General features: G+C 52.2%; 1 protein-coding gene across 5 annotated transcripts; it reads right to left on the bottom strand.

The window, feature by feature from the left end:
• Positions 1-105: 105 nt before the first annotated feature.
• Clasrp (CLK4 associating serine/arginine rich protein) lies at positions 106-23,388 on the bottom strand. 5 transcript variants are annotated; one of them, XM_087908321.1, is made up of 21 exons: positions 23,284-23,388; positions 22,033-22,148; positions 16,314-16,411; positions 15,737-15,838; positions 15,481-15,560; positions 12,765-12,849; positions 11,496-11,644; positions 10,649-10,745; positions 7,793-7,871; positions 7,636-7,709; positions 6,632-6,673; positions 5,189-5,404; positions 4,817-5,086; positions 3,515-3,766; positions 3,214-3,253; positions 2,895-2,955; positions 2,703-2,761; positions 2,578-2,624; positions 1,045-1,151; positions 406-430; positions 106-216 (listed from the first exon to the last, which is right to left on the bottom strand). In XM_087908321.1, exons 2-21 carry the CDS (start codon positions 22,129-22,131, stop codon positions 174-176), a joined length of 2,025 nt encoding a protein of 674 aa, XP_087764447.1. In that variant the 5' UTR covers positions 22,132-22,148; positions 23,284-23,388; the 3' UTR covers positions 106-173. The 5 variants fall into 5 exon arrangements, 3 of the variants coding, with proteins under 3 accessions (XP_087764447.1, XP_048289282.1, XP_087764452.1); XM_048433325.3 differs by having other exon boundaries at positions 1,045-1,127; XM_087908326.1 differs by having other exon boundaries at positions 22,033-22,144; positions 23,284-23,325.
• Positions 23,389-23,604: the final 216 nt, after the last annotated feature.

Below are 23,604 nucleotides of genomic sequence, written 5' to 3'. Positions count from 1 at the left end.
CCCCCCTCACCACACCCCGCAGGCTAGGCCGCACCTGCGGCAGTCCTCAGCTGTATGTAGCCTGCAAGTCCCACCTACTCAGAGGACAGCAGGCAGCAAAGGGCATTAAATAATGTTAGCTTTTATTTCACTACAGAAACCCAGGGCATGGCAGTCCCCACTCAGTCCTCCGCCTAATGCCTGTAATGGGGGCTTCGGGACCTGGACCTCGAGCGCCTGCAGAGAAGGGAGAAAACTATGAGGGTGGGATGCTGGGAACCTCTCCCATGCACACATGCACCAACAGGTCTGGAGACTGGGCTGCTGAGGGAAGGAGGAGTGTCTTCCTCAGGGAACAAATCCAGCCACACCAAATGAAGAGGCAAAGGAAACTTAGATCCCTGGTAGCTGGACCAGTAGCCTCACCTTCGAGAAGAACTGTACTCTCGACCTGAAAGAAAAAGAGTGATACCAGTCAGCGTCCACTGGCCATCTTGGAGCCCTTGCCTCCTGCAGGCCACCTCTGCCAGGATGAAGCCCCTCCCCACATTCTCAGCTCAGATGGGGCACCTGCAGTCTGTGTGTGCCTCAAGCAAGGTCCTACTGTTGTTTTGAGACTGGGTCTCACTATGTTGCCTTTGGCTAGCCTGAAACTGGCTGTGTAGACCAGACTGGCCTCAAACTCAGAAACTCAGATCTTTCTGTCTTCCCAGTTTCTGTCAAACTGTCTAGTACTTTTTTAAACAATAAGATGAATTCCCCGCGTGGGCTGCTCCCAAACAACAAAACAAGTAAGCCTCTTATGTGAGACTCCACAGTGCTTTTTTTTTTTTTTTTTGTGGTACGTGTATATGTGGTGTGTGAATTTGGCTGGACTTTCTTGCCCCACTCTCCTGACTGCCAGGTCAGAACTATTTTCTTCCTTTATTTAAAGCAGGATTTCTCCAGGTAACCCTGGTCTCTCGCCCTCTAGCCCTGGAGTGCTGGATTTCAGGTAAGTACCACCACACCCAGTTTTTCTAATGGTCCTGACTCTCCTGTAGTAATGGTGGGCCAAATACTCACTGTAGCGTGGGGAGGGTGAGCGACTCTGGCGGCTGTACTGGCGTTCCCACTCTTCTCTCTCCTTCTCTCGTCGCTCGCGCTCCCTACAGGGGGAGAGGGGAGGCAACCAACAGGGAGGAGTGAGCACCTGCGGGCTGTAGGCACCTGTCCCTGCGCAGGCTGAACTGCCCTGTATCTGCCAGGAAAGTCAGGCCTAACATGCTCCTATCCAGTGAGTAGCAGCATACACTGAGGCTCAGGCAGGAATGAGGCAGTGAGGGGAAGCACCAGAAGTCAACATAGCCAGCCAACATAAACCCAATCTCAGTCCCTGGACTCAGAGGGTTTTGTCTGTGTAGCTCAGATTGGCCTTGAATTTAGGATCCTCCCCTGTGCTGCAATCACAGGTGGGAAACACCAGGCCTGGCCTCTTTCTCTACCTGACAGCAGCCTCTGAAGGTGCAGTGCATAATGACATGCGACAGGACAGCTCAGGATAGCGCTGTGTCGCTAATGATGACCCGAATTCCATCCTCAGGTCCTACACTGGAAAGAGTCCTGATATCTGGAGTTTGTCCTCTGACATCCACATATGTGCCACTGCATGTGCCTTGCAGGCTTGCTCACTCTCTCCTTCCCTCTCCTTCTCCCAGCGAGCCAGGCATGGTGTTTCATGCCTGTAGTCTCAGCACTTGGGAAGATAAAGCAGGAGGATTGCCATGAACTCAGAGATACCCTGGCGACATAGCGAATTCCAGGCCACCGAAAAACCCTATCTCAAAAAAAACCCAAAAAAACCAAAATCCAAAAGCCAAACATATATGTATATATGTACAAATGTGTGTGTGTGTGTGTGTGTGCATGTGTGTGTGTGTGCATGTGTGCATCTATTTTTAGAAAATGAGAAAGCAGGAGCGGCAGCAGGTTCCCCCACAGCCCAGGAGGTCACATGTCTAACTACAGAGACAGGGGCCATTCCCATCACTGCCCCACAGAGAAAGGCAGCCCAGCTCAGAGAGAGCAAAATGTCAGCTCCCCATCCCTGACTGGCTCCCCTCCTTGCCTTGTTACACAGTGCTTCAGCCCAGGCTTTTCCTAAGGGCCCCAGGCAAATTGAGGACTTGTGTACTAATCCCAGCTGTCTAGTGCGGTGAGTGTGGTGGGCACCGAGGGGCTGACCCACTTCAGGCTCCACCAGATCAGAGAGACTTAAGACAAAACTTGATCTAGGCCCAGGACTCTGACCACAGCCCAACATATAACGCAGGAAAAGAAAGGCGAAAGGAAAAGCCCCTAACCTAAGAGACCTACCATGGGGTGGGCTTCACTTTACCACTTATTAAGCATCAAACACCAAGGACACAGTTGTCAGGTGTGGGGAGGCCAGAAAGTATGGGGATGCTGTTCATTCATGAGGTCAGAAGGTGAGGGGAGTAGGCCATCAGGAAGAGCCACCCGAACATGAGGACAGCAATGGGCTGGGGAAACCAATGAAAGGAGGGGGAGAGGAGCCTCCTGCAGCAGGGTTGCCTCGACCACAGGCCAGGGCCTTACTTCATTCTGATCTTTCGGGCCATGGCGCGCAGCTCATCCTCCCGCTCCTACAGCAGAAACAGCTGTGAGGGGTGGCTCAGCCCCCACTGCACCCCAGAGCCCCACCCCTCTGAGCCTGGCCTGACCTGGCGCTCATGCTCCTGTTGTATCATCTTCTCCTGAGCTGCCTTCTTATCCGCCTTGACTGTGGAGGAAGGATGTGGGGCTGAGGGCTGTGCTCAGGGTCTCCACACCACCACCCGACCTGCTCAGGCAGGCTCAGAGGTCATCCCCACTTTCCCCCACAGCTCAGGCTGGACTGGGGAGGAGGGACTTACACTGGCGATTCAGAGCCTTCTGCATCCGCAGCTTCAGCCTCTCCTGTGGGGTCAGCTTGGGCTGCGGGAGAAGGGGTGGGATAGGCGTGGGTGCCCAGAGTTCGCCCAGCCCACCTCAACCAAGAGCCTGGGACTTGGGGGCCAGCTGGAGCCCCATGGGAGGCAGGGATGGGACTTAGCTTGCCTGGGTAGCCCCTCCCCAGAGTAGTCCCTGGGCTGGTTCTCCCCTCCCCCTGGGCCCCCTGCAGGCCCACCGGGCCCAGCTCTGGACACTGCTGCTGACAGGAATTAGACGGGCGAGTTCCAAATTCTTACTGACTTTGGCAGCTCCTGTCTCTTTACCAGCGGCAGGTTCGGTCCTGGGTGGGAGGAGATGGGAGTGCTACCCTTACCATGGGCCTCAGGACTGCCATCAGCCATGGGCTCCAGAACCTTCAGGATGTGTTCCTGACCCATAGAACCTAGGTGGGATCACATCCCTCTCTAACAGTTTACCCAAGCTGAGGCCACGATGGCAATGTCTCTATATGGCAGTGCGCACACCTCCCAAGGTATCATCACATTTCCCACAAAATGAACCCAGTGGGGACGCCCTCAGCTACAGCCAGGCCCCTACTCACTTTTTCAGCTTCTCGCCCACAGCAGGGGACGCTGCTGGCCTGGTCAGCTTCTCCCTTGGGGGCGATGGCGAGTGACTCTGGCTCTGGCTGCGGCTGTGGCTTCTGCTCCGGCTCTGGCTTCGGCTTCCACTACGGGTCAGACTGCGGCTTCGGGAAGGGCTGAGGGACCAGCTGCTGCGGCTACGACTGCTACTATGGTGCCTGGGACCTCGGGCACCCCGCTTATAGCGGTCACCTGAACGGGAGCGGCTCCTAGGTGTAGCAGAGAAGGATTGTCACCCCAATTTCCAAGTCCATGGGTTGAGTATATTCAGTCCACTTTTCCCCTCCCCCATACTTCCCTCCAAAAGCCCCTGCTGCTCCCTGGGCACATTCTAGAACATGAGTATGCTGGACACACTTCTCTATCTCATGGGACACCCAGGTGCTAACTTCCGGGGGTGGCTGGCCCAGCTCAGGGCACTCAGTGACCCCACTTTGCTCCACACCTGTGGCGCTCCCTACCCCACACATTAGCCAACACCAGCACATAAGCCCTGGACAGGCTGCACAGTCCCAGAGTTTCCCCACTTGGGGTACTAGTGAACAGTCTCAGGCTGGCATCCAGTTTGTGATAGGCTGTTTCCCTCCCCAGCCTTTCTCCTATGGTCGGGCTACAGAAAAGATTCAAAAAGATACAACTTCAAAATATGTAACAAATCTGCCCGGGCTGACTAGTGCTTGTCGTCAGTACTGAGTGACCACAGCCATCAGGAAACACATACTCTCAGCCTCTCTAGAGCAACAGGATGAGGGAGCCAGGACCGTGCCTGGCAGTTACAGCTCCCACAGGTGGATGGATGGCACTATGACTGATACACACCAGCAGACTGGCAGCAATACGGCGACATTACATATCATAAATAGGGTCAGGGTCTACCCTCAACACTTACACTACGCCTGTTCTACGAAAGAACAAACTCCAGCTGGGTCAGTAAGCCTGCCTCTGCTTCTGAGCTCTCCCCCACCAAACCTAAAAGCAGCCACAGCCCATACTCCACTGCCCCCTGGGAACCCGACCCTTCCACAAAGGTTATAGCCCCACCCACCAGATTCCCAGGTCCCGCAGACTGGATAGTCCAGGCAGAAGTCAAAGAGACACCTCCATGTTCAGTGTCCCTGAAGGATGATCAGGCCCCGCCCCAAATTTTGGGCACCTACCCCGTCCTGCTTCCAAATAGGTGCTTGCTGAAAAAGAGCAATCTGTACCCAGCCTGCTTCCCAAATTCCAGCACCCGCCCAAATGAGAGCTTGAGTGCGGACCTGCTTCTGCGGCGAGGCGCGTACCCGCCACGCCGGGCTGGCGAGCGCGAGTAGCGGTGTCCATCTCGAGAACCACCTTCGGAGTGCCGCCGTCCACGACTGCGGGAGCGCGAATAGCGCCGGGAGCGGGAGCGCGAACGGGACCAAGAGCGCGAGCGGGAGCGCGCATGGCGGCCAGACCGGTAGTAGCCACGGCGTGAGTGCGAGCTGGAGCGCGAACTGGAGCGGGAGCTAGACGTCCTGGAGGCAGAGGACGAGGAGGAGCGGCGGCTGTGGGAGCACCAGTCCATCAGCTCCACTGCCCTAGAGGGCCCTTCCTCCCCCCCCCCCGCCCCCGGAGAACTGGCTAGGGCGCCCACAAGCGTTACCGACCGGGCACTGGCATTGCGGCCTGGAGTGGGGCCACCGGGCTGGGGGGGTGCAGGGGGCTTCCCGGGGGTGGCCCCCGATGCGGCTGCCGCGGCGGCCGCAGCAGCTGCCTCCTCATCGCTGCCCCCGAAACTGGTGATGAAAGTGATCTTTTCCTCGCGGCCTGGGCTCGGGGAGCGAGAGCGGGAGCGGGACTCAGAGCTGGATTCAGAAGGTGACCTGCACCAGAGGATGGGCAAAAGGGAGGCAGCACTCAGAACCCAACCCAGCTGCACCAGGGCCCTAGAGGGTTGTGTGAGCTCGAGGCCAGCCAGGTAAACATCCATAGGGAGGTCAAGTCCAGCCAGAGCTACAGAGAGTCCTTGTCTCAAAAATAAATTAATTGGTCATGGCACATGCCTTTAATCCTACTAGTGAGTCAAGGCCAGCCGGGTCTGCAGAGCAAGTTCTTGGACAGCCAGAACTGTTACACAGAGAAACTTTCTTGAAAAACCAAGTAAGTTTGCAGCTGGTGAGAAGGCTCAGCAGGTAAAGGCCTTTACTCCCAAGCCTGACAACTTCAGGTCAACCCCTGAACCCACACACAATGAAACCTCATTCCTCTAAGCTGCCATTTTACCCCCAGCCCTGTAGCATATGCACTGCACCCAGACACACAAATGTAATTTTTCAAAATAGAAAATGGGCCTGGAGGTGGTAGTGGTGCATGCCTTTTTCTGGTACTGGGAAGGCTAAGGCCAGCAGTTCTCTGGCTATTTCAAGGCTAGCCTTGTCTATATAGAGTTCTAGGATAACCAGGGCTACATAGAGAAACCCTGTCTCAGTAAACAAATATAAAAAAAAAAAAAAAGAAAATGCCTGGTTTTATGTAGTCAGTAAAAATGAAGGGCTGGGTGTAGCTCAGAGAAGGCATTGCCTATGAAAGAGGCCCTGGGTTTCAACAGACTCAATGAAAATATTGCGGTCTTCTTGTTTAACCTGGAGAGTAAATTCTCAGCTGTTCCATGTAGTTTAATTTCATCCTGAGATACTGGGGCCTAGTGGAACACCCTTTCAAGCAAAGCAGCCAACACAAAAGCCCCCGACCCTACCAGGCCCCACCCTCGGCCTTAGGAGAACAGCAGGAGGAAGTTAAGTTGGGCTGCCCTCCACCACCCAACACCCTGGGACCTGCACCATGCTCACTGGGTGAGGTTGTCAGTGCCTGGCACAGCTCACGATTTCTAGGAACGTGTGTTAAAGACACCCAATCTCCAGATCCCCTTTGCTGTATTTGATGGTGCGTACCACAGCCTGTTCTGTTGAATGTGTTGAGGAAAATAAATTGGGAAAACAAAACTGATATGGATCCAACAACCACCCACAGATCACAAGATGTCATCTGCAACAGGAGTGACCCAAAAGGTCAGCCATAATGATGGCTTTGTCCTGGGCACTGACACTTACCGTTTATAGGGGTCATAGGTGGGACTGTCTCGGCGGGCATAACTATATAGACAAGAGGAAAAATAATGGAGAGCTGAGAGTGGGCTGGCGTGAATCTGGGCCTCTCCCACCCAGATCCCCAGTGCTGCAGACTATGCCTATGCACCCTGATTATGGGGATCTCACATCTGTCTCCTTATCACAACATGAGCAGCCCTGGTGCTGCCCGGCTTTCCAACCCCACACTGGAAGAACTTCCCCATAACCAGTCCCTGATCGATGCTGGTGTGAAAACAACAGCGTGCCCAACTTAACTCAGTGACTCTTCAAGAATTCTGATTACTCTTCATAGGAGAGGAACATGCCTAGAGAGGGCAAGTGGCTTGCCTAGGGTCACACTGTTCAAAAGTGAAGGAGCCAAGATCCCAGCTCAGGTATGTGGCCTGCATCTAGAATTTTGGGTCAATATACTAAGAGGGCCATTGAGTTATTATTATTATTAAAAGCAATAATAATGAGAATCCAGGGCTACCTAGCCCTGAGCAGTTTAAACCTTAGAGCCACATTCAATCCCTTTCCTTTATCAGAGACTTGCCTAGGGTCACCAGGCCAAGCCTCCCCTCATGTGCAACCACGCCTCAAGACTTCCATGTGGGAAGTGGCTCAGGCCCCTCTCCTCGGAGGTAAGGGTTCCCCACTTTGCAGAGGAAGAGCCCAGCTAGAAGAAAGGAGTCATTTATCTAGACTCTGCAGAGGCCACAGAGCAACACAAATCCACTGTGACTGGGGCCCTGAGTTCTGGCCACAGTTCCGCTAGCCATCGCCAGTAGCTTCCTGTCCATTCCCCAAGAGTCCCCAGGCCAGCAAGGTTAGATGGCAGGTGGTTAGGAAAACATACAATGCTGCTGCTCCTCACTATTAACTGTCACTCCAGGTTTGTCATTAGAGCAGCTCCTTCCTGAAGCCAAGGCTACGCTCCTGAGCCCCCTGGCTGTGAGTAAAGTTGCCCAGGAAAGAAATCCTACCTGGGAGGACTGATCTTGCGGCCCCTCAGTCGCTTCTCCCTGAACTCTCTTCGCTGTCGCCGGGAACGACGGCCCTGGATAGGAAGAACCAGGATGGTGAGGAGTGTGCCTTCACTGGAGACACACCTTTGCCCCCTTCACCCTACCCAGAACTCACCGAGTACATGGCTTTTTCCTCCTCCAGGGCCTTGGCATGTTTGATGGCCTCTGCCTCCTCCTTGTCTTTCCGTAGCATCCTGCAGAGGAAGAGGAAATCAGCATGAAGGGCACAGGTCAGAGTGAGCTGAGCCCTGGTAAAGGCAGCAAAGACAGCAGGGACTTAATGGTACTTTGGGATTCTTGGATACAAGTCTTTCCTTCTTTCTCCCTGAGGAAGGGCAGTTACAGGTCTGACTGGTCTTGAACTCATAGGTAGCCCTGGCTGGTCTTGAACTCACTAAAGCAATCCTTGTAACTAAGTGATATACAGGCATGCATCCCTGCCCTTTCTTTTCTTTTCCTGACCTTCCCTTTGATGGGATTTGTTCTGTAGCCCAGTCTGATTTTGAACTTAGGACCCTCTTGCCTCAGAGGATCTGAGGATCATAGGTGTGTGCCACTACACCAAATTTCTTTGATATATTCAATAGATTTTATTGAGCACCTAAAAAGAAAAAAAAACCTGTTTTTACATTTGTTTTATGTGTATGGGTATTTGGCCTGCAAGTGTGTCTGTGTATCACCTGTGTGCCTGGTGTTCCTGGAGGAACTGGCTGTGAGGTACCATGTGGGTGCTAGTATTCCAACCACAACACAACCACAAGCACTCTCCTGAAGAACCTTCTGAAAGACAGGTGCTGCTTTAGGAGTGAGAGCTCAGCGCCTGGGGCTACAGAGAGGGCTCACAGGTTAAGAACACCTACTGTTCTTCCAGAGGACCTGAGTTCAGTTCCCAGCACCCACATCTGACAGCTCACAACTGCATGTTAACTCCAGGCTCCAGGGGATCTAGCGTCCTCTTCTGTCCTCTGCAAATACCAGCCTGCACATGATGCACAGAACTAACTGCATGCAGATAAAATGAAATAAAATCCAAAACAAAACACAACAGAACCCACCAGGCAACGGAGGCACACACCTTTAATCCCAGCACTCAGGAAGCAGAGGCAGGTGGATCTCTGTGAGTTAGAAGCCAGCCTGGTCTACAGAGCAACAGAAGACAGCTAGGACTAGACAGAGAAAATCATTCTCGCAAAACCAAAGAAAGGTAAAAAAGTAAAAATTTAAAAAAAATTTTTTTAATGATTTATTTAACTTTATTTTATGTGCATTGATGTGGAGGCGTCAGATCTCATGGAACTGCATTTTCAGACAGTTGTAAACTGCCATGTGGGTGCTGGGAATTGAACCCCCATCCTCTGGAAGAGCAGTCAGTGCTCTTAACCACTGAGCCATCTCTCCAGCCTATAAAATTTTTTGAAGAACAATGCAGCATTAAATCCTCGCACTGGCGATGTGGAGGCAGGAAGAAGATCAGAACTTTAAGGCCATCTTTGCCTATATAGCAAGTTTGAGGCCCTGAGTTATAAGACCCTATCTCCAAATAAATAAGTAAAAAGAAAAAGAACACATTCAGCACTAGCCAGGCATGGTGGCTCACACCTGAAATCCCAGCACTTGCCAGAGGATTGAGGATAGCCTGGTGATACTTTGAGAAGAGCACTGACTACTCTTTCAGAGGTCCTGAGTTCAATTCCCACATGGTGGCTCACAACCATCTGTAATGGGATCTGGCACCCTCTTCTGGCCTGTAGACATACATGCAGACAGAATACTGTATACATAATGAATAAATTTCTTTTAAAAAAAACTTCAAACAAACAAGAAAAATAAAAACCAAATGAACAGAGAGGGAATGCAGGATGGGACACCTTCATCCCTTTTTTATGTTCTGTAAATAAAAATGTCCTTGCTGCTTTTACAAAACAAAACAAATGAAAGCAACCAACCCAGCCAGGCCTGGTTAGGCCTGGTAGTGCAAGCCTGTAATCTCAGCTACTGGAGTCTTCAAAGATTGCTCAAGGCTCCTTCAAAGCGCGAGGAGACTGAGTATAGGGTCCCTCAGATAGTGTCAACTACACAGGAAACCTCAGCACAGAGGTAAGAGCCACACAGAAAGCCTGAGAAATCAGGGAGTAGGGTGCCCAGGGTGAGGCAGGGTGAATGGCAACAGGGCTTAGAAGACAGACTAGGCGCTGGACAACTCCAGTGGAGGCCACGTGGGGGCTTGCGGTCAGGGAAGGGATTGGAACCAGGTAAGTGAGGCCGACGGCCGTGTGCTCCTGACAGCGGTCAAACTGCTAGAGCAGGGGTTCTCAGCCTGTGGGTCAAACCCTCTGACAAACCTCGACTGTCAAAAATATATTCGCATTACAATTCATAACAGTAGCAAAAGTACAGTTGTGAAGTAGCAACAAAAACAATTTTATGGTCAGAATCACCATAACACCAAGGAACTGTAATAAGAATCACTGTGCTAGCTGGGCGGTGGTAGCAGAGGCAGGGGCAGGTGGATCTCTATAGTTCAAGGTCAGCCTGATCTACAGAGTGAGTTCCAGAACAGCAAGGGATGTTTCACAGAGAAACCCTGTCTCAAAAATACAAAAAACAAAACAAAAACAAACAAACAAACAATAAAAGAATCACTGTGCTAGAGAGCTGTGGGTTCAGACTTGGGTAGGGACCTGGGATTGATCCCTGGGTTCCACACAAAAAGTTTCTGGTCTGTTGGTGCCACTGATGTAAAGAAAGCACTTGGCAAGGTATGAGCTGGTACAGACAGAGGCTCCTGTCATGTGATCATGTGAAGAATATGCATAAAGCTGCACCACAAGAGCGTGCTGTGCCCAAGGAACCTAGTAATTTTTAGGTCACACTGTGTGACAGGATCTGCTTCTGCAGCTGTGGTATCAGAGAGGTGCCTCAGAGGTCAGGGCAGGGACAGAGTCCAGCATGTCAGCCAGCGTGGTCTCACCTGACAAAGTCTCCATCAGCCATGCCATAGGTTGTGGCCTGCTTATTGAGATCAGCCACCTGCTCCTGGTTCAGCTCATCCACATCCACCTCCACATCTGCACCAAGAGAAAGGCTGTCAGGGACCCTAGCCCCAGGAGAAGATAGAAGGGGGTAGTGCCCCAAGTGGGGACAGGTCTACCAGGTAGAACACCTTCAGGGAGGATATAGCTGTGCTGGCTCTGCTGAGGCCAAAGCGGGGCTTGGCCAGGACAGCATACTGCACAGTGGGGACAAATAGGGGAGGGTGGATGAGTCTGCAGATGGAGTGCAGGAAAGAGAAGAGGATGGGAGGTGGACAGACAGGAGTGGGGCGGGCATCAGAGCAGCGCACGGAGGGAGGGCAGGAGGACAGACACGAACATCAGCTCTGCCTGAGGCTAAGCCCACATGTACAGGAAGAGCAGGCTGGAAAGGCAGCAGCCACAGTCTTCTCACTGGGGATTTCCATAGGAGGAAAGGCGGTGAGCATGGGGATGAGTGACAGATGCTGGAGGATGGGGGCAGCTCTAGGAAAGGGGAAGATTCATTTCCCAGAGAAAAAAAAAGGCCGACCCAGGTAGAAGAGGAAAAGCCAGCTCCAAGTTGGGAAAATCTTGTAGAAACAGGGCCCAGAAATAAGTGGGAGAGGGGACAGGGACAGAGAAGGCTGAGAGTGGGCCAGGGAAGCAGGGGAAGGCTGAAGTCCTATAGCTGGGGCAGGGGAAGGCCTTGTACCCTAAGCACGGGTACCCTACAGAGGGTGAGGGACAAGACACAAAATCGATGCCCAGGGGCTGCAGGTGGGGAGGGCAGAGAGGGGACCCCACCGATGTCGGGGATGACCTCATCTTCATCCGAATTGCTCTCCTCCTCAGCTGGTGACTCCTCCTCCTCTGGTTTCTCGGCCACCTTCTCTACCTCGGCCACAGTACTATCTTCATAGGTATAGCCAATGGAAGCCTTCTTCTCTGCCAGCCTGCAAAATGAGTCATGAGACAGGGGCTACCCAGCAGGAATAGGGCCACAGGCAAGCGCCATGATAGATCCTGAGTCTTTGGCAACATGTGTCCACCTAAGATGTTCCACTCTAGTTCCTGCCTATGGCCTGGTCCTTCCCATTCCTCTTCTGACCTCCTGGCCCAGGCACTGTCCTGGGCTGCCCAGCCTTGCCCATGTTGGTTTACTCCTGTCAGGAGACAAGACTGCCTGCACAGGCCTTAAGTGTCATTGAGTGCAGGGCCAGAGCCGTCTTTACAAAGTGTGCCCCAGTTTTGCTTTCATGGGACACACTGAGAGGCCACTACTGACTTCTGCTGTCAATAACCCCTGCTTCATCCCAGCACCCTTATCCTGAAGCCAAGACTTGAGTGTCTGGGAAGTACCCAAGCATGTCAGGAAGCAGATCCTAGAGTGGGTGCTCCCAAATATGATCAGGGCTCCTACTACAGTACCCAGCTAGGTTGGCTTTTGAGATGGCTGACAACCCTGGGCTAAGGGACCCCCAACTGATGGTGAAGCTCAGTCAACACATCTGGCTAGGGTGTGGCCGCCTGGAGCCCAGGTAGATAAATGGGGGTAGATAGGTGTGTGCGCTCTGCGCAGTGCTAGCCAGACCCGTTTGGACTTCGGACCTTCTACTCTGGTAGCGTGAGTTTCCCTGTTTTTCAATTATTAAATTATATCTGTTGTTTTGAGCTGGTCTGGTTATTTAGTGTACCAATCGAATACGCCAACACTTACACCCAACCCCTGCAAAGTGACATCAGCATCTCTAGGTGGCAAGCTTACTGCATGCAGGCACTGAGACAAGTGCATGACACCCCCATCACCCATGTTCCTCACAGCTCCTGACTTAAGTTGACTCCAAGGGGCTGCCTTCCTTCGGCCCTCTCCACAGGACTCACACTCAGGCAGTTTCCCCACAGGGCTTATGACTTCCACTCTGCAAAGTGGGAGCAACAAGCTCAGCCAGAGCCTGCCCTCTGCTGCTGACTCTTCTTATCCACATATAGAACGTACTGAATCAGTGCTAACTATAGACTGCAATGGTGAGGTGGGAGGGCTGGCCCCACCCATCAGACCAGCCCTTGACTCACTTCTTCTTCTCATCCTCGCTGGGTCTCTGGAGTCCTCCATACAGTTCATCAATGTAAATCTGATACAAGCACTGTTCCTCCGAGACTGGCAAGGAGAGGTCAGAGGTCAGCCTGGCACATGTGCATGTGGGGTGAAGTACAAAGATGGGGATAGGTAGACAAGGCAGGGTTCCCTATTTAAAATCACTCTTCTATCTAGACCCCGTGACCACGGTATATAACATCAGCTAGATGATCCGATCGCCCTGTGATCTTACTCAAGTGATGGTAATGTTCCTCAGTTCCCGCTTGTGTAATGTAGGATCACTGGCAGAGTGAGTACTTGCGATTTAGGAGCCCTACCACTGTCATGGGACCTCTCTGGCCTCCAGAACCATATGCATGCCCATAAGTGTTGGGTATCATGTGGACCCCACTGGCTACCACCCCATGTGGTCCTGTGGCTTGGTTTGTATTGGTGGGGTGTCTGATGATCATGTTCTCCTACACCCCCAGCACCCACTTCAGGAACTTCCCAGGGTACTTAGGCAGCATGGGCTCCCTTCGGCTTTCCCTATCCTCTGCAGGCTTCTGCCTAGCTTTCCTTTCTTTTGAAGGGGGAGGGTGAAAGGACACTGAAAACTGCATGACAAGCAAGTGCTCTACCATGAAACTGTATCGCCATGTTTTTGAGACAGGGTCTTACAACGTTATTCAGGCTGGCCCAAGCAAGCCCTGAACTTGGGATTCCCCCGCCTCGCCTCTGGAGTAGCTCTGGAGTAGTCACTGTACCAGCCTGAGCACTTCAGCTTCCTACCAGTGACATCTGGTGTCTGGGCTAGGTAACACAGCACGGCCCCTTCTTGGCCGTGGCAGACACCCACCTCAGAACCACTATGCACCCTATTCCAAGGACTGGAATCCACACCTCTCCCTGGCTCAGCAGAAAGCATGTATACCCAGCTCTGCCTTACTTCCCTTCAGGAACACTTAGCAAGCTGTCTCTTACACTACCTAGACTTGTTCTTAAACTGTTCGTGTGGTTATGCCGTGGCTCTCTGTCCACCACTGGACAGCAGAGGGCACAATGCTTGTAGGAGTGAATGAAGAAGTAAAGGAAGCCCGGGCTCTAGCTCTAAGGAATCAAGGTTTAGACTGACAGGAAAAATGACAGCACTGCTGGGCAGGGGTGGCACACGCCTTTAATCCCACCACTCAGGAGGCAGAGGCAAGTGGATCTCTGTGAGTTCAAAGTCAGCCTGGTCTACAAAGCAAGTTCCAGGACAGGCTCCAAAGCTAAAGGAGAAACCCTGTTTCAAAAAATTAATTAATTAATTAATAATATTAAAATTAAAACACAGGGCTGGAGAGATGGCTCAGCAGTTAAGAGCATTGCCTGTTCTTCCAAAGGTCCTGAGTTCAATTCCCAGCAACCACATGGTGGCTCACAACCATCTGTAATGAGCCCTGGTGCCCTCTTCTGGACTGAAGAAAGAATACTGTATACATAATAAGCAAATAAATAAATATTTAAAATAAAATAAAATAAAATTAAAACACAGAAATCTGGGACTATCAAGCCCACGTGCAGGCCGCCTGTGCCAGGGTGAAGCAAGACTCACATATGTAATCCCTGAACTCTCAAACTGACCCCTGGAGTAGACACCTGAGACCTGCCAGTAAAGGGGTTTGTGTGTAGGTGAGCCTGAACAATGGTATCCATAGTGAAGACTCCACTTCCATAGACACCTCTGAGTCCTGTCTGCAAAATGGGGCGTCAAGCTGGGCACAGTGATCCTTGCCTATAATTGCAGCTCTGGGGATGGGGGAGGGGGGAATCACGAGTTTCAGGCCAGCTTGGGCTACAGAGTAAGACTGTGTCTCAAACATGTAGACAGTAAGAAACATAACCTGAGGTCTAATGGTGCAGCTAGACAGGAGAGCAGGTCCCTAGCGTCTTTGTGTGTGGCCCTGCATCATTCCCAGCACAAAGCACTGACGGGGAAAAGGAAACTAAGGAGTCCTCTGCCCTTCTGGAAGCTGTGCAGGGTCACAGATGGGGTCTGTTTTTTGTTTGCAATGCTAGGGACAGAAACAGATTCTCAAACAGACATGCATGTGTCCATGCATGCCATGCGCACATGTAACAAGGCTTGCATGTGGAGGTCAGGGGACAATTCAGGAGTGGGGTCTCCTGATCAAATTCAGATTGTTAGACTTTCATGGCAGGTATTCCTACCACTGAGCCAGTTCCCTAGCCTTACACATGCCACATTCCCAGTCACATGCAGGTGTGTCCAGATGACCTAACAGAAAAGCCTTCTCATGATGATGTGCCTTCCTGGGGAAGCCCGGGGGAAAGTCCTCGCCTTCTGGAGCCCCAATGAAGGCCAGTCAAACTGTCCGAGGCCCCGCTCACAACAAAGCAGCGTTTCTTCCTGTGACCCTCGCCCATACAGTAGGCACAGTGCATGTGCACCCTTCTCCCTTCTTTTTTAGTTAAAGGATCCTACATAGAATCGGAGGGAAGGGATGGGAGGTGGCCTGGGCAGAAACCTCCAAGTCTCTAACTCCACAGAGAACTCTGTGCTAGTTTCATGGACAAAGGCCTAGAATGGGGAGGGGGTACACAGACTGGGACAGAACCAAGGGCAACCAGCAGCAAGTACCTGGGTGAGCCTTGTCTAGGTCGTCGAGCCTCAGGCCCCCATGCCCCATGCCCCGCCCCGCCACTCACTGCCGGCGAAGTCGTTCTGCACCAGGCCTCGGTACCGCTCGTAGTTACATTTCCGTTCGTCCGACTCCTGCTCTGGGGAGCTTTGGTGGGGAGAGGTTAAAGGAAAGGTAAACCAAAGCCCGGCCATTAGGGAAGTGGGGAGGTTTCTGACCAAGGGAGGAATGGACAAGGCTCCTCTTGCCCAAGAGAGGTGACAGGTACACCAAGGCAGAAAGCTGCTATGGGGTCCCTGGCAGCCCCGCCTCCGAGGACTTACATGGTGGTGAGCAGTGGGGGGGTGTAGTCGGGGATGTGGTCTAGATGTGCGCGAACATCAAAGCGGTCAATCATGTTGTTGGTGTCCCCTTGCCAAGGCATCCTGAGGTGGGAGGGTTGAGGCAGAGGCGGGACTCAGAATCCAAGCACCCGGTCCCTCTGATACCCAGAGTCACTTCACTCTTTCCTCCAGCTGTCACCTAAGATCCGGTCCCAACAACAAAGCCATCCACCTGCTGGCCCACTCCTCAGGGCCAGGCAACAACAAGGAACTTAAACCAGGTTAAGGAGGCGACTAAAAGAACCACAGTCACCCTGAAACATCCCCTCCGCCCCCAGCCACTGTGAGCCTCAGTCAGCGCTAAGTTTTCCCCACACCGTGATCGTCTACATAACCTCTAACAGTCAACTTCACACACACACACACACACACACACACACACACACACACACACACACACACACGCGATCTCCCCAACCCAATTACACAAAAGCCTGTCCTTACCCAAACTCTACTGCAGACTCAAGAGTACCCCCCAAGTCCCTTCTGACACTATACCACCTCTCAACAGTCTTACATGTTCACAGGGCTCTCAGCAGCCAGGGCAACGGCAGAATCCAGGTGAACCTTGCAGGCGCGGCCATGTACCTGCAGGAACTGGGCGGGATCTTTCTTCTGCAGGGAGGGACAGGCCAGAGGTCACCAAGTAGCCAAGGCCCACCACGCCTCCACAAGTAGCCTAGTGGTCAGCTGGCCTCTGGGTCAAGTCCCTGGCCATACCTCACAGGTGAGCCAATATGCACAGCCAGCAGCTGAACCACCATTTGGGACAGGGAACTGTACCCTCCCAGATGTGGTCAGCAGTGCTGAACTCTGCTCTAGTTGAGACATCCTGACAGCCAGCCCATCTCTCCTGGCTACTTGGGAAACTGAGGCAAAAGACTGTAAATTAAAAGCCTACCCAGGCTACAGACATATTGTCTAAAGTATTACCCCTAACTCTTTGTGCCTATCTGGGGCCATTCATCTGGAGCACGATGTGAGCACTGGCCTACAGCAGCCTTGAGGGCAGCGAAATCACATGAGCAAGAGCAGAGGCACACAGGTCTGCAGGCTCCAGGGAGACACCAGGCAGACAAAGTCCTGCTCCATACGCAATAGGGTGGTGGAACTGACAGTCAGCACAGGCAAGGCACAAGGAAACTGAACCTCACAAGTGACCCTGGGCTGAGGCTGTAGCCGTGGGACAGTGCAGGAAGCCCCTAGCTCTACCCTTACCACTGAAAGGAAACTACAGTGGATAAAAAGTTCAACAAAGAGCTGGGGATGGTGGCACAGGCGTTTAACCCCAGCAGTCGGGAGGCAAAGGGAGGTAAATCTATGATTTCAGGCCAGCCTGGTCTACAGAACAATTTCTAGGGCAGCTCAGGCAACACAAAGAAACCCTGTCTCGAAAAACAATTAATTAATTAATTAATTAATTAATTAATTTTAAAAAAGCCAGTCCCCCAAAAGGATACCTAAGTTGGAGACTCAACCCTGGGTCCTAGTCTAGTGGAGGGCTTACAAATCCAAATCACAAAAGCACCACGGGAAGCATAAATCTGGTGGCAGGGAAGGCAGAGCTCTGGTCTGGCAGTTCCTGGGGTCACATCAATAGGGGAGAGGATGGGGGCTCAATGCTGTGCCGTAAATCCTGAGTTGGCTCCCACAGTTCTGCCCCATAGTCATGCTCTGGCTGGGTCCTGTTCTCCACAGTCACCTCTTCCTGGGGCATGTGGCTACCCTCTGCAATGTTTTCCTTGTCCCTCCAAGCCATGACCTCCTCTCCCCAGAGCCCCTGCATGCTCTGGGTGTCTTCCTGACTTCCCCTAGCTATCCTGGTCCAAGTTATGGGTCTCCCTGCTTTTACTTCCAGAAAGTTCCAGGCTCTGTGCTATTGTTCCCTCTCAGCAGGGCTGCTCTCTCACTTACTTCACGGTTCCATCTAGAGCATCCCTAATCCACTCCACATAAATGCCTTACTGGGCCCACTAGTTTCCTCAAGGCGCCTACCAGCACCTGTTATTCTAGCCCGGCTAGCTCCAACTCCACCAACCTCCCACAAGAACACGAACAACCCAAGGGGCAGGGATCTGTTTTGCTCACTGCTGAATTTGTCCCCAGGGCCTGTAAATTAGGCAAGAGAAGAAAAGAATTCTCCCTACAGAAACTCAGCCTCATCTGCTTGCCATCCCAGCTCCACTCACAGCTCTCTGTCTGCTCCCTATCAACCCCAGCAGGGGTGGATGCAGGTAGGAGCAGGGGCCCAGAGTAGCCACAGCTGGCCCCTTGCTCACATGACTCTGCCCAGCACTGGGCTGTCAAGACCCTCAGTTCACAGTGAAGGTGACAGAGAGAGGGCCTACCCAAGATCACAGGGGGCAGCCAATGGCTGTAGAATCAAGCAAAGTGCAAACTCTACCCACTACAGAATGCCCTTCCCGGCTCCCCACCCCTAACAACCGCCATTCTAGGTAAGTGTTTGACTACATCAACTGGCATGCAGGATCAAGCTGCATCATAAAATAGCCTTTTGGGTTTTCCTGTTTGGTTGGGGACAGGGTTTTCACATGTAACTTACAGTGACCAGGAATTCACAGAGCTCCACCTGTCTCTGTCCCCAGAGCATGGTACTGTTTTGCTGTCACTGACTCCATGTTCCTCATTGGATGTGAGGATACACACCTCCAGTGTATGGATAGTCACATTTTTTTCCTTTTCCCATTTTCAAGTGTGTGCATGTTTGCATGAGTGTGTGCACCTGGATGGGTACACATGCATGTGCAGGCCCTGGGCTCACGTCAGGAATCACCCTCCATCACCTTTATACCTTATTCATTGAGGCAAAGTCTCTCAATCAAATGCAAAGCTGGCTGACAGAGCTGGTCTAGCTAGCCAGCTTCTCTGGGATCTGGCCTCTGCCCTCCTGAAGCTGAACTACAAGTGAGCCACCATGCCTACCCAGAATTTCGTGGGTTCTGCGGATGCAAACTCTGGTTCTCATGCTTGCATAGCAAGTGTTTTAACCCCTGAGACATCACCAGTCCACCACTTCTTTAATAATTCATCCACAGACAATGAGGTTCTTCTAACTCTTGAGATAGACTGCAAAGAAACAGGCTGTCCCTTCCCAACACACAAAATCCAGGCTGAGAGTGGAGCATGAACAAAGCATGTATACCTAGCACAAATAATCTCTAGGCTCACCTGAGCAGTGGTGGCGCATACCTTTAATCCCAGCACTCAGGAGGCAGAAGCAGGTGGATCTCTGTGAGTTTGAGGCTAGCCTGGTCTACAAGAGCTAGTTCCAGGACCTCTATCCCTGGCACCAGAGGCAAACAAATCAACGGAATCCACTCTTACAACCAGGCTGTATTGCCTCTGAGCTCAGACAGGCCAGGAGTCCATGCGCACATGCTCTGTCATTCACTGCCTCCTTGAACTCCAGCACATACCAATAGATGCCCAGGGCCAACAGCTCAAGTTCCACCCACTAAGCCTCACAGTTCAGTGTAGGGGGCATCCCTGCCTTCACCAAGGACTACCCTTACATACAGGGCGTGGCTGACATGGGTCTTCCAGAGGAAGACTTGTTTATATCTCACCTGTGTGTTAACAGGGGATTGTATTTCTTTTTCCCTGAGACAGTCTTGCTATGCACCTCTGGCTGGCCTCAAACTCAGAGATTCACCTGCGTCGGCCTCCCAAATGCAAGGATTAAAAGTGTGCAGCACCATGTCCTGTAGATTGTGTTTCTTTATCCAAACGACTGGACTGATTAGAGAAGAGGTATGGAGGCACACATGTGTGATCCCAGCACCCCAGAGGCTGAGGCAGAAGGAATGTGAGTTGGGGTAGAGTGGGCTACACAGTGAATTCTAGGCCAGCAACTCAGCAAGATCCAACCTAAAAAAAAAAAAACCCAAACCAAACAAACAAACAAACAAACAAAAAAACCCCACAAACCAAAACCGAAAAAAAAGAGAGATGTCAAGAATAGGAACAATGACAGAAAAGTCACAAAACTCAAAGAAAAGCAGTCACCAAGAATGTTCAGCGATCAGGGATGTAAACCCAGCAGCTCACAGACAAACTCAACTCAACAGTCCACCGTGGCTTGTTCACCCCAGACAACAGTGGGCTGGCCATCTCACAGCCAGGCTCCACACACACATCCTAATGCAGATCACATTCCCGTGCAGGACACTGGCTGCTTGTATGGTTCCCATGACAAAGAGCCCCACAGACACTTGATGTCAAGCTCTTCCTGTCACCCAGTGAAGGGCTGTTCCTAGGCACTGTCAGGAGGCTCCCTGCCAACCCGAAGAGGAGCCTGAACACCCCCATTCACTGGTCTGAATCCAAATTCCACTGTATCCAGCAAATCAGGGGTTGTGAGTCTGTTATTTTTCCTTTTCCTTATGTGCATGTGGGGGAGAGGGTGCTGGCTAGACAAGCACTCACCACTGAGCCACATCCCGGCCCAGCAAGTTAACCCTTCCCAAGCACAAGTTACACAAACTGTGACACACAAGCTGTGTGGCTGTCTCCTGACCGCTCAGACATTCCCTCCTGGCTCAGGAAGCTAAGGCCACTTAAAAGGCTCTGACACTTACTACTAATTTGACAACGCTCTTCTTAAAGCCGTTGCTACAGCAACACAAGTGCTGGCTAAGGCCAAAGACAGGGAACACTGGTAGAGCCACCTGTAGACATGGCAGGGAGCTCCAGAGAAGTGGCTTTTATGAGCTGTCACCCATGCTGGGGTGGGCTTTCTGGTGATGCAGATGCCCGAGTCTTCCATGATCTGTATATAACTTCAAATACACTCAAAGGGTCACCAGGCTTGACTTTCAAGGAATTCTCCTTGGTATGTTGCCGTGCCCGACCAACAGTCAACAGCTGTCTGTTCATGTCGCCCCAGGAAAAGCCACAAAACACCCAACAGGCAAGGCACACTGATCTAGACATCCAATCCTCCAGATCTCAGGCAGTTGCTCTCCACCGACAGGCCACACACCTCCACGCTCCTACTTCAGTGGTCACCTCACAAATCTGGTGTGGAACCCCACCCAGCATGGAATGTAGGCATGTCTGCTTCCTTGAGGATGAAAGATCAACAGGACAGGGGCCAAGGGTCACAGGAAAACACCCAGAAATCCTCTCAACAACAGGCACGAGAGCCTCTGTCCCCTTTCTCTCATTCCCTCCTCGCTGTTGGGTTGAATGAAGACACAAGAGCTGGAGCCTCCACAGCTCTCTCAGACCTCACAACAAAACTTTCCAGAGATAAGAGACAAACTTCTGTCATGTTTGCCACTCATTCATATTTCATTCCTCTGCCTACAGCCAAATTGATTCCACATGGTGCATCAATTTGCATGCACAAGGAAATATTAGGCAACAGAGGAATAGCCAGAAGGCCTGGATAATGTGAGTAAGGGAGCCAGGCAGACCATGGAATGGCATGAATCTGGAGGAGAGGTAAAATTCAAACTAAGGGTCAAGTGGCTCAAGTGCAAGAGCCCTGCCTAGGATCCCCCCCCCCCCCGTGAGGGGCTGGGGTGTGGTTCAGTGGTAGAGCTCCTGCCTAGAATCCCCCAGTGAGGGGTTGGGGGTTGGGGGTGTGGCTCAAATCTGTTTGGCATAAGCCCTGCCCTGGCTTCCATTCTCAAAACCTCCTAGGGGAACCCCCCCTCAAAAAAACCACAAACTATGTAGACCATTGAAAGCTACGGTCAAGAGCCTGGCCTTCTTCCAGACACTCAGGAGCCAAAGAATTCTGAGCAAGGGAGAAAGAGGGCCAGTTTTGCACTTCAGAAAGACCTCTCTAGACTGTTGGATGGGTTGCAAGGGACAAGACTGAAGACAGGGGGAACAGGAAGGCTGGGCAGCGACATTATAGTTAGTACAATGTCTACAGGAATGGAATCTAAAAGAACTGGGCCAGGTAAGCAAGCGTCATTTCAAGCTGAGGGTGTCTCCAAAACAAACAAGAATTAGACAAAGGAAGGCGTCATAAACCAATGCCCATCTTTGTTGGCAGATATGGAAAGGCCAGGGAAGACACTCAGGAAAGACAGCAGAGGCCACAAGGGCCAAATCATGGAGTTTGTTGGGGTGTTTTGTTTCGTTTTCCAGGGGTAAAGTCTTATGTCTGGAGCTACAGGGTCCTCCAACTTCAACGCCAGTTTTACACAGGGCTGCACCAGATACAAGAGCCCTCCCACCCATGCTGGAATATGGTCACTCACAATCTTCTCATAGTACTCCCGGCGTCGCTCCGCCCTCTTCTTGTAATCCACCATCATGCCTCGGAGTTTCCGCTCATGTTTCCGAGCCTCGTGCCACATCGTGGTGAGGCCTCTACCTGAGGGACGAGGGTACCAGTCAGACGGACTGGAAAAACCACAGGGCAGAGCCACAGTTCTCTGACAAGTTGGTGTGGACCCTGATTGCTTCCTGGGAGAGGTTATGCAGCAGACCTGGAGGGTGAGTGTAGAGAAGGATGTGTACACAGTCCTGCTGCGATAGCTCGGGCACGACAAGAAAGCCCCTCTCCTGGGAAAGGGATTACTCTAGATAATGTGCTAAAGTTCAGATGAAAGATTATGGAATAGGCAGCCCTTGGATGGTTGATGCAGAATTGCCTTGAGTTTAAGGCCAGCCTGGGTTATATGTACCAGTTCAGTGTAGCCTACATAGGAAGAGCCTGCTTTAATTAAAAAAAAAAAAGAAAGAAAAGAAAAGAAAAGAAAGAAAGAAAGAAAGAAAGAAAAGATTAAGAAAAAAAAACTGGCCAGTGTTGGTGGTGCATACTTTTAATCTCAGCACTGGGAAGGCAGAGGCAGACAGTTGTCTGAGTCTGGGGCAGCCTAGTCTATGTAGTGAGTTCCAGATTGCCCAAGGCTATACAGTGAGGCTCGTTCGGAAAAAATAAATTGTAAATTTGGAATGAAAGAAATCTCTAATCCTGAGCTGCCAGGGCTGGGCTCACAGGAAGAACCCCAGAGACGCTCTGCAGGAGCCATGCAGGGGGGGGGGGGGGGAAGGGCTACAGCAGAGTAGGAAGATGAAGGCTGGTGGAGGTAAGGTAAGCTTTTCCGAAACACAGCAGCGATGTGCTGCTGGGGGTGAGGCCAGGTGAAGGGTGTGGACAGACGATGGAGAAGGCCAGGCGACTGAGGTCGAACGAGGGGATTTGAAGTGGGTCAAGCATGCAGGCGAAACAGAGGAAGAGCGCCGGACAGGCTGGGCGCGGTGGGCGTGAGGCAGAGGCGGAGCTCCGTTTGGGAGTGAGGGTCCCGGCCGAGCCCCACGGCGCGGACTCGGGCCCGCGGAGGGGCGAGGGGCGCAGCCTGAGGCCTGTGAAGATGGAAGCAGGTGGGGCGGCCCTCAGGGCCCGGTGGTCACCCACGGCAATCCCGGGAACGCCCCGGGCAAGGATGAGGCCTGACTGCCAGTGCTCGGCAGCCGGGAGGTCGGGGTCGGACGCCTGCACTCACCGGCTGGTCGCCGCCTCCCACTGCTGCGCTCGCGCGCGCTCACGGCTCACACCGGAAACGGAAGTCAGAGGTTGAGCAAAGGAGAGAGGCGGTGCCGCACAGAAGGCACTTCCGCAGTCGCGAGGAAAGGATCTGGGGGAACTGGGCGTGGCCTAGTGGATTGGTTCGACTTGTGGGCGGTACCTGTATGGTGGCAAGGTCTGGGGCGGGTCTTATGGACTCAGTGGCCTGGAAGCGCAAGCAGAAAAACACACAGCTTTCCAGGCACATTTTTTTTTAAATATTTATTTATTTATTAATTATGTATACAATATTCTGTTT

The sequence above is a fragment of the Myodes glareolus genome, chromosome 1, assembly GCF_982192425.1.
Source record: "Myodes glareolus chromosome 1, mMyoGla1.1, whole genome shotgun sequence".
NCBI lineage: Eukaryota > Metazoa > Chordata > Mammalia > Rodentia > Cricetidae > Myodes > Myodes glareolus.
The sequence above is the reverse complement of the archived record's forward strand: the minus strand, read 5'-3'. Positions and strand labels throughout refer to the sequence as shown.

What these genes read in the sequence shown, in the direction of transcription:
- Clasrp (XM_087908321.1), bottom strand. Translation starts at nt 22,131, where the DNA reads ATGTGGCACGAGGCTCGGAAACATGAGCGGAAACTCCGAGGCATGATG. An exon ending in GCAGAACGACTTCGCCGGCA is followed by an intron (nt 12,850 to 15,480) that starts GTGAGTGGCGGG and finishes TCTCCTTGCCAG; the next exon opens with TCTCGGAGGAACAGTGCTTG. An exon ending in AACAGGAGCATGAGCGCCAG is followed by an intron (nt 2,625 to 2,702) that starts GTCAGGCCAGGC and finishes TTTCTGCTGTAG; the next exon opens with GAGCGGGAGGATGAGCTGCG.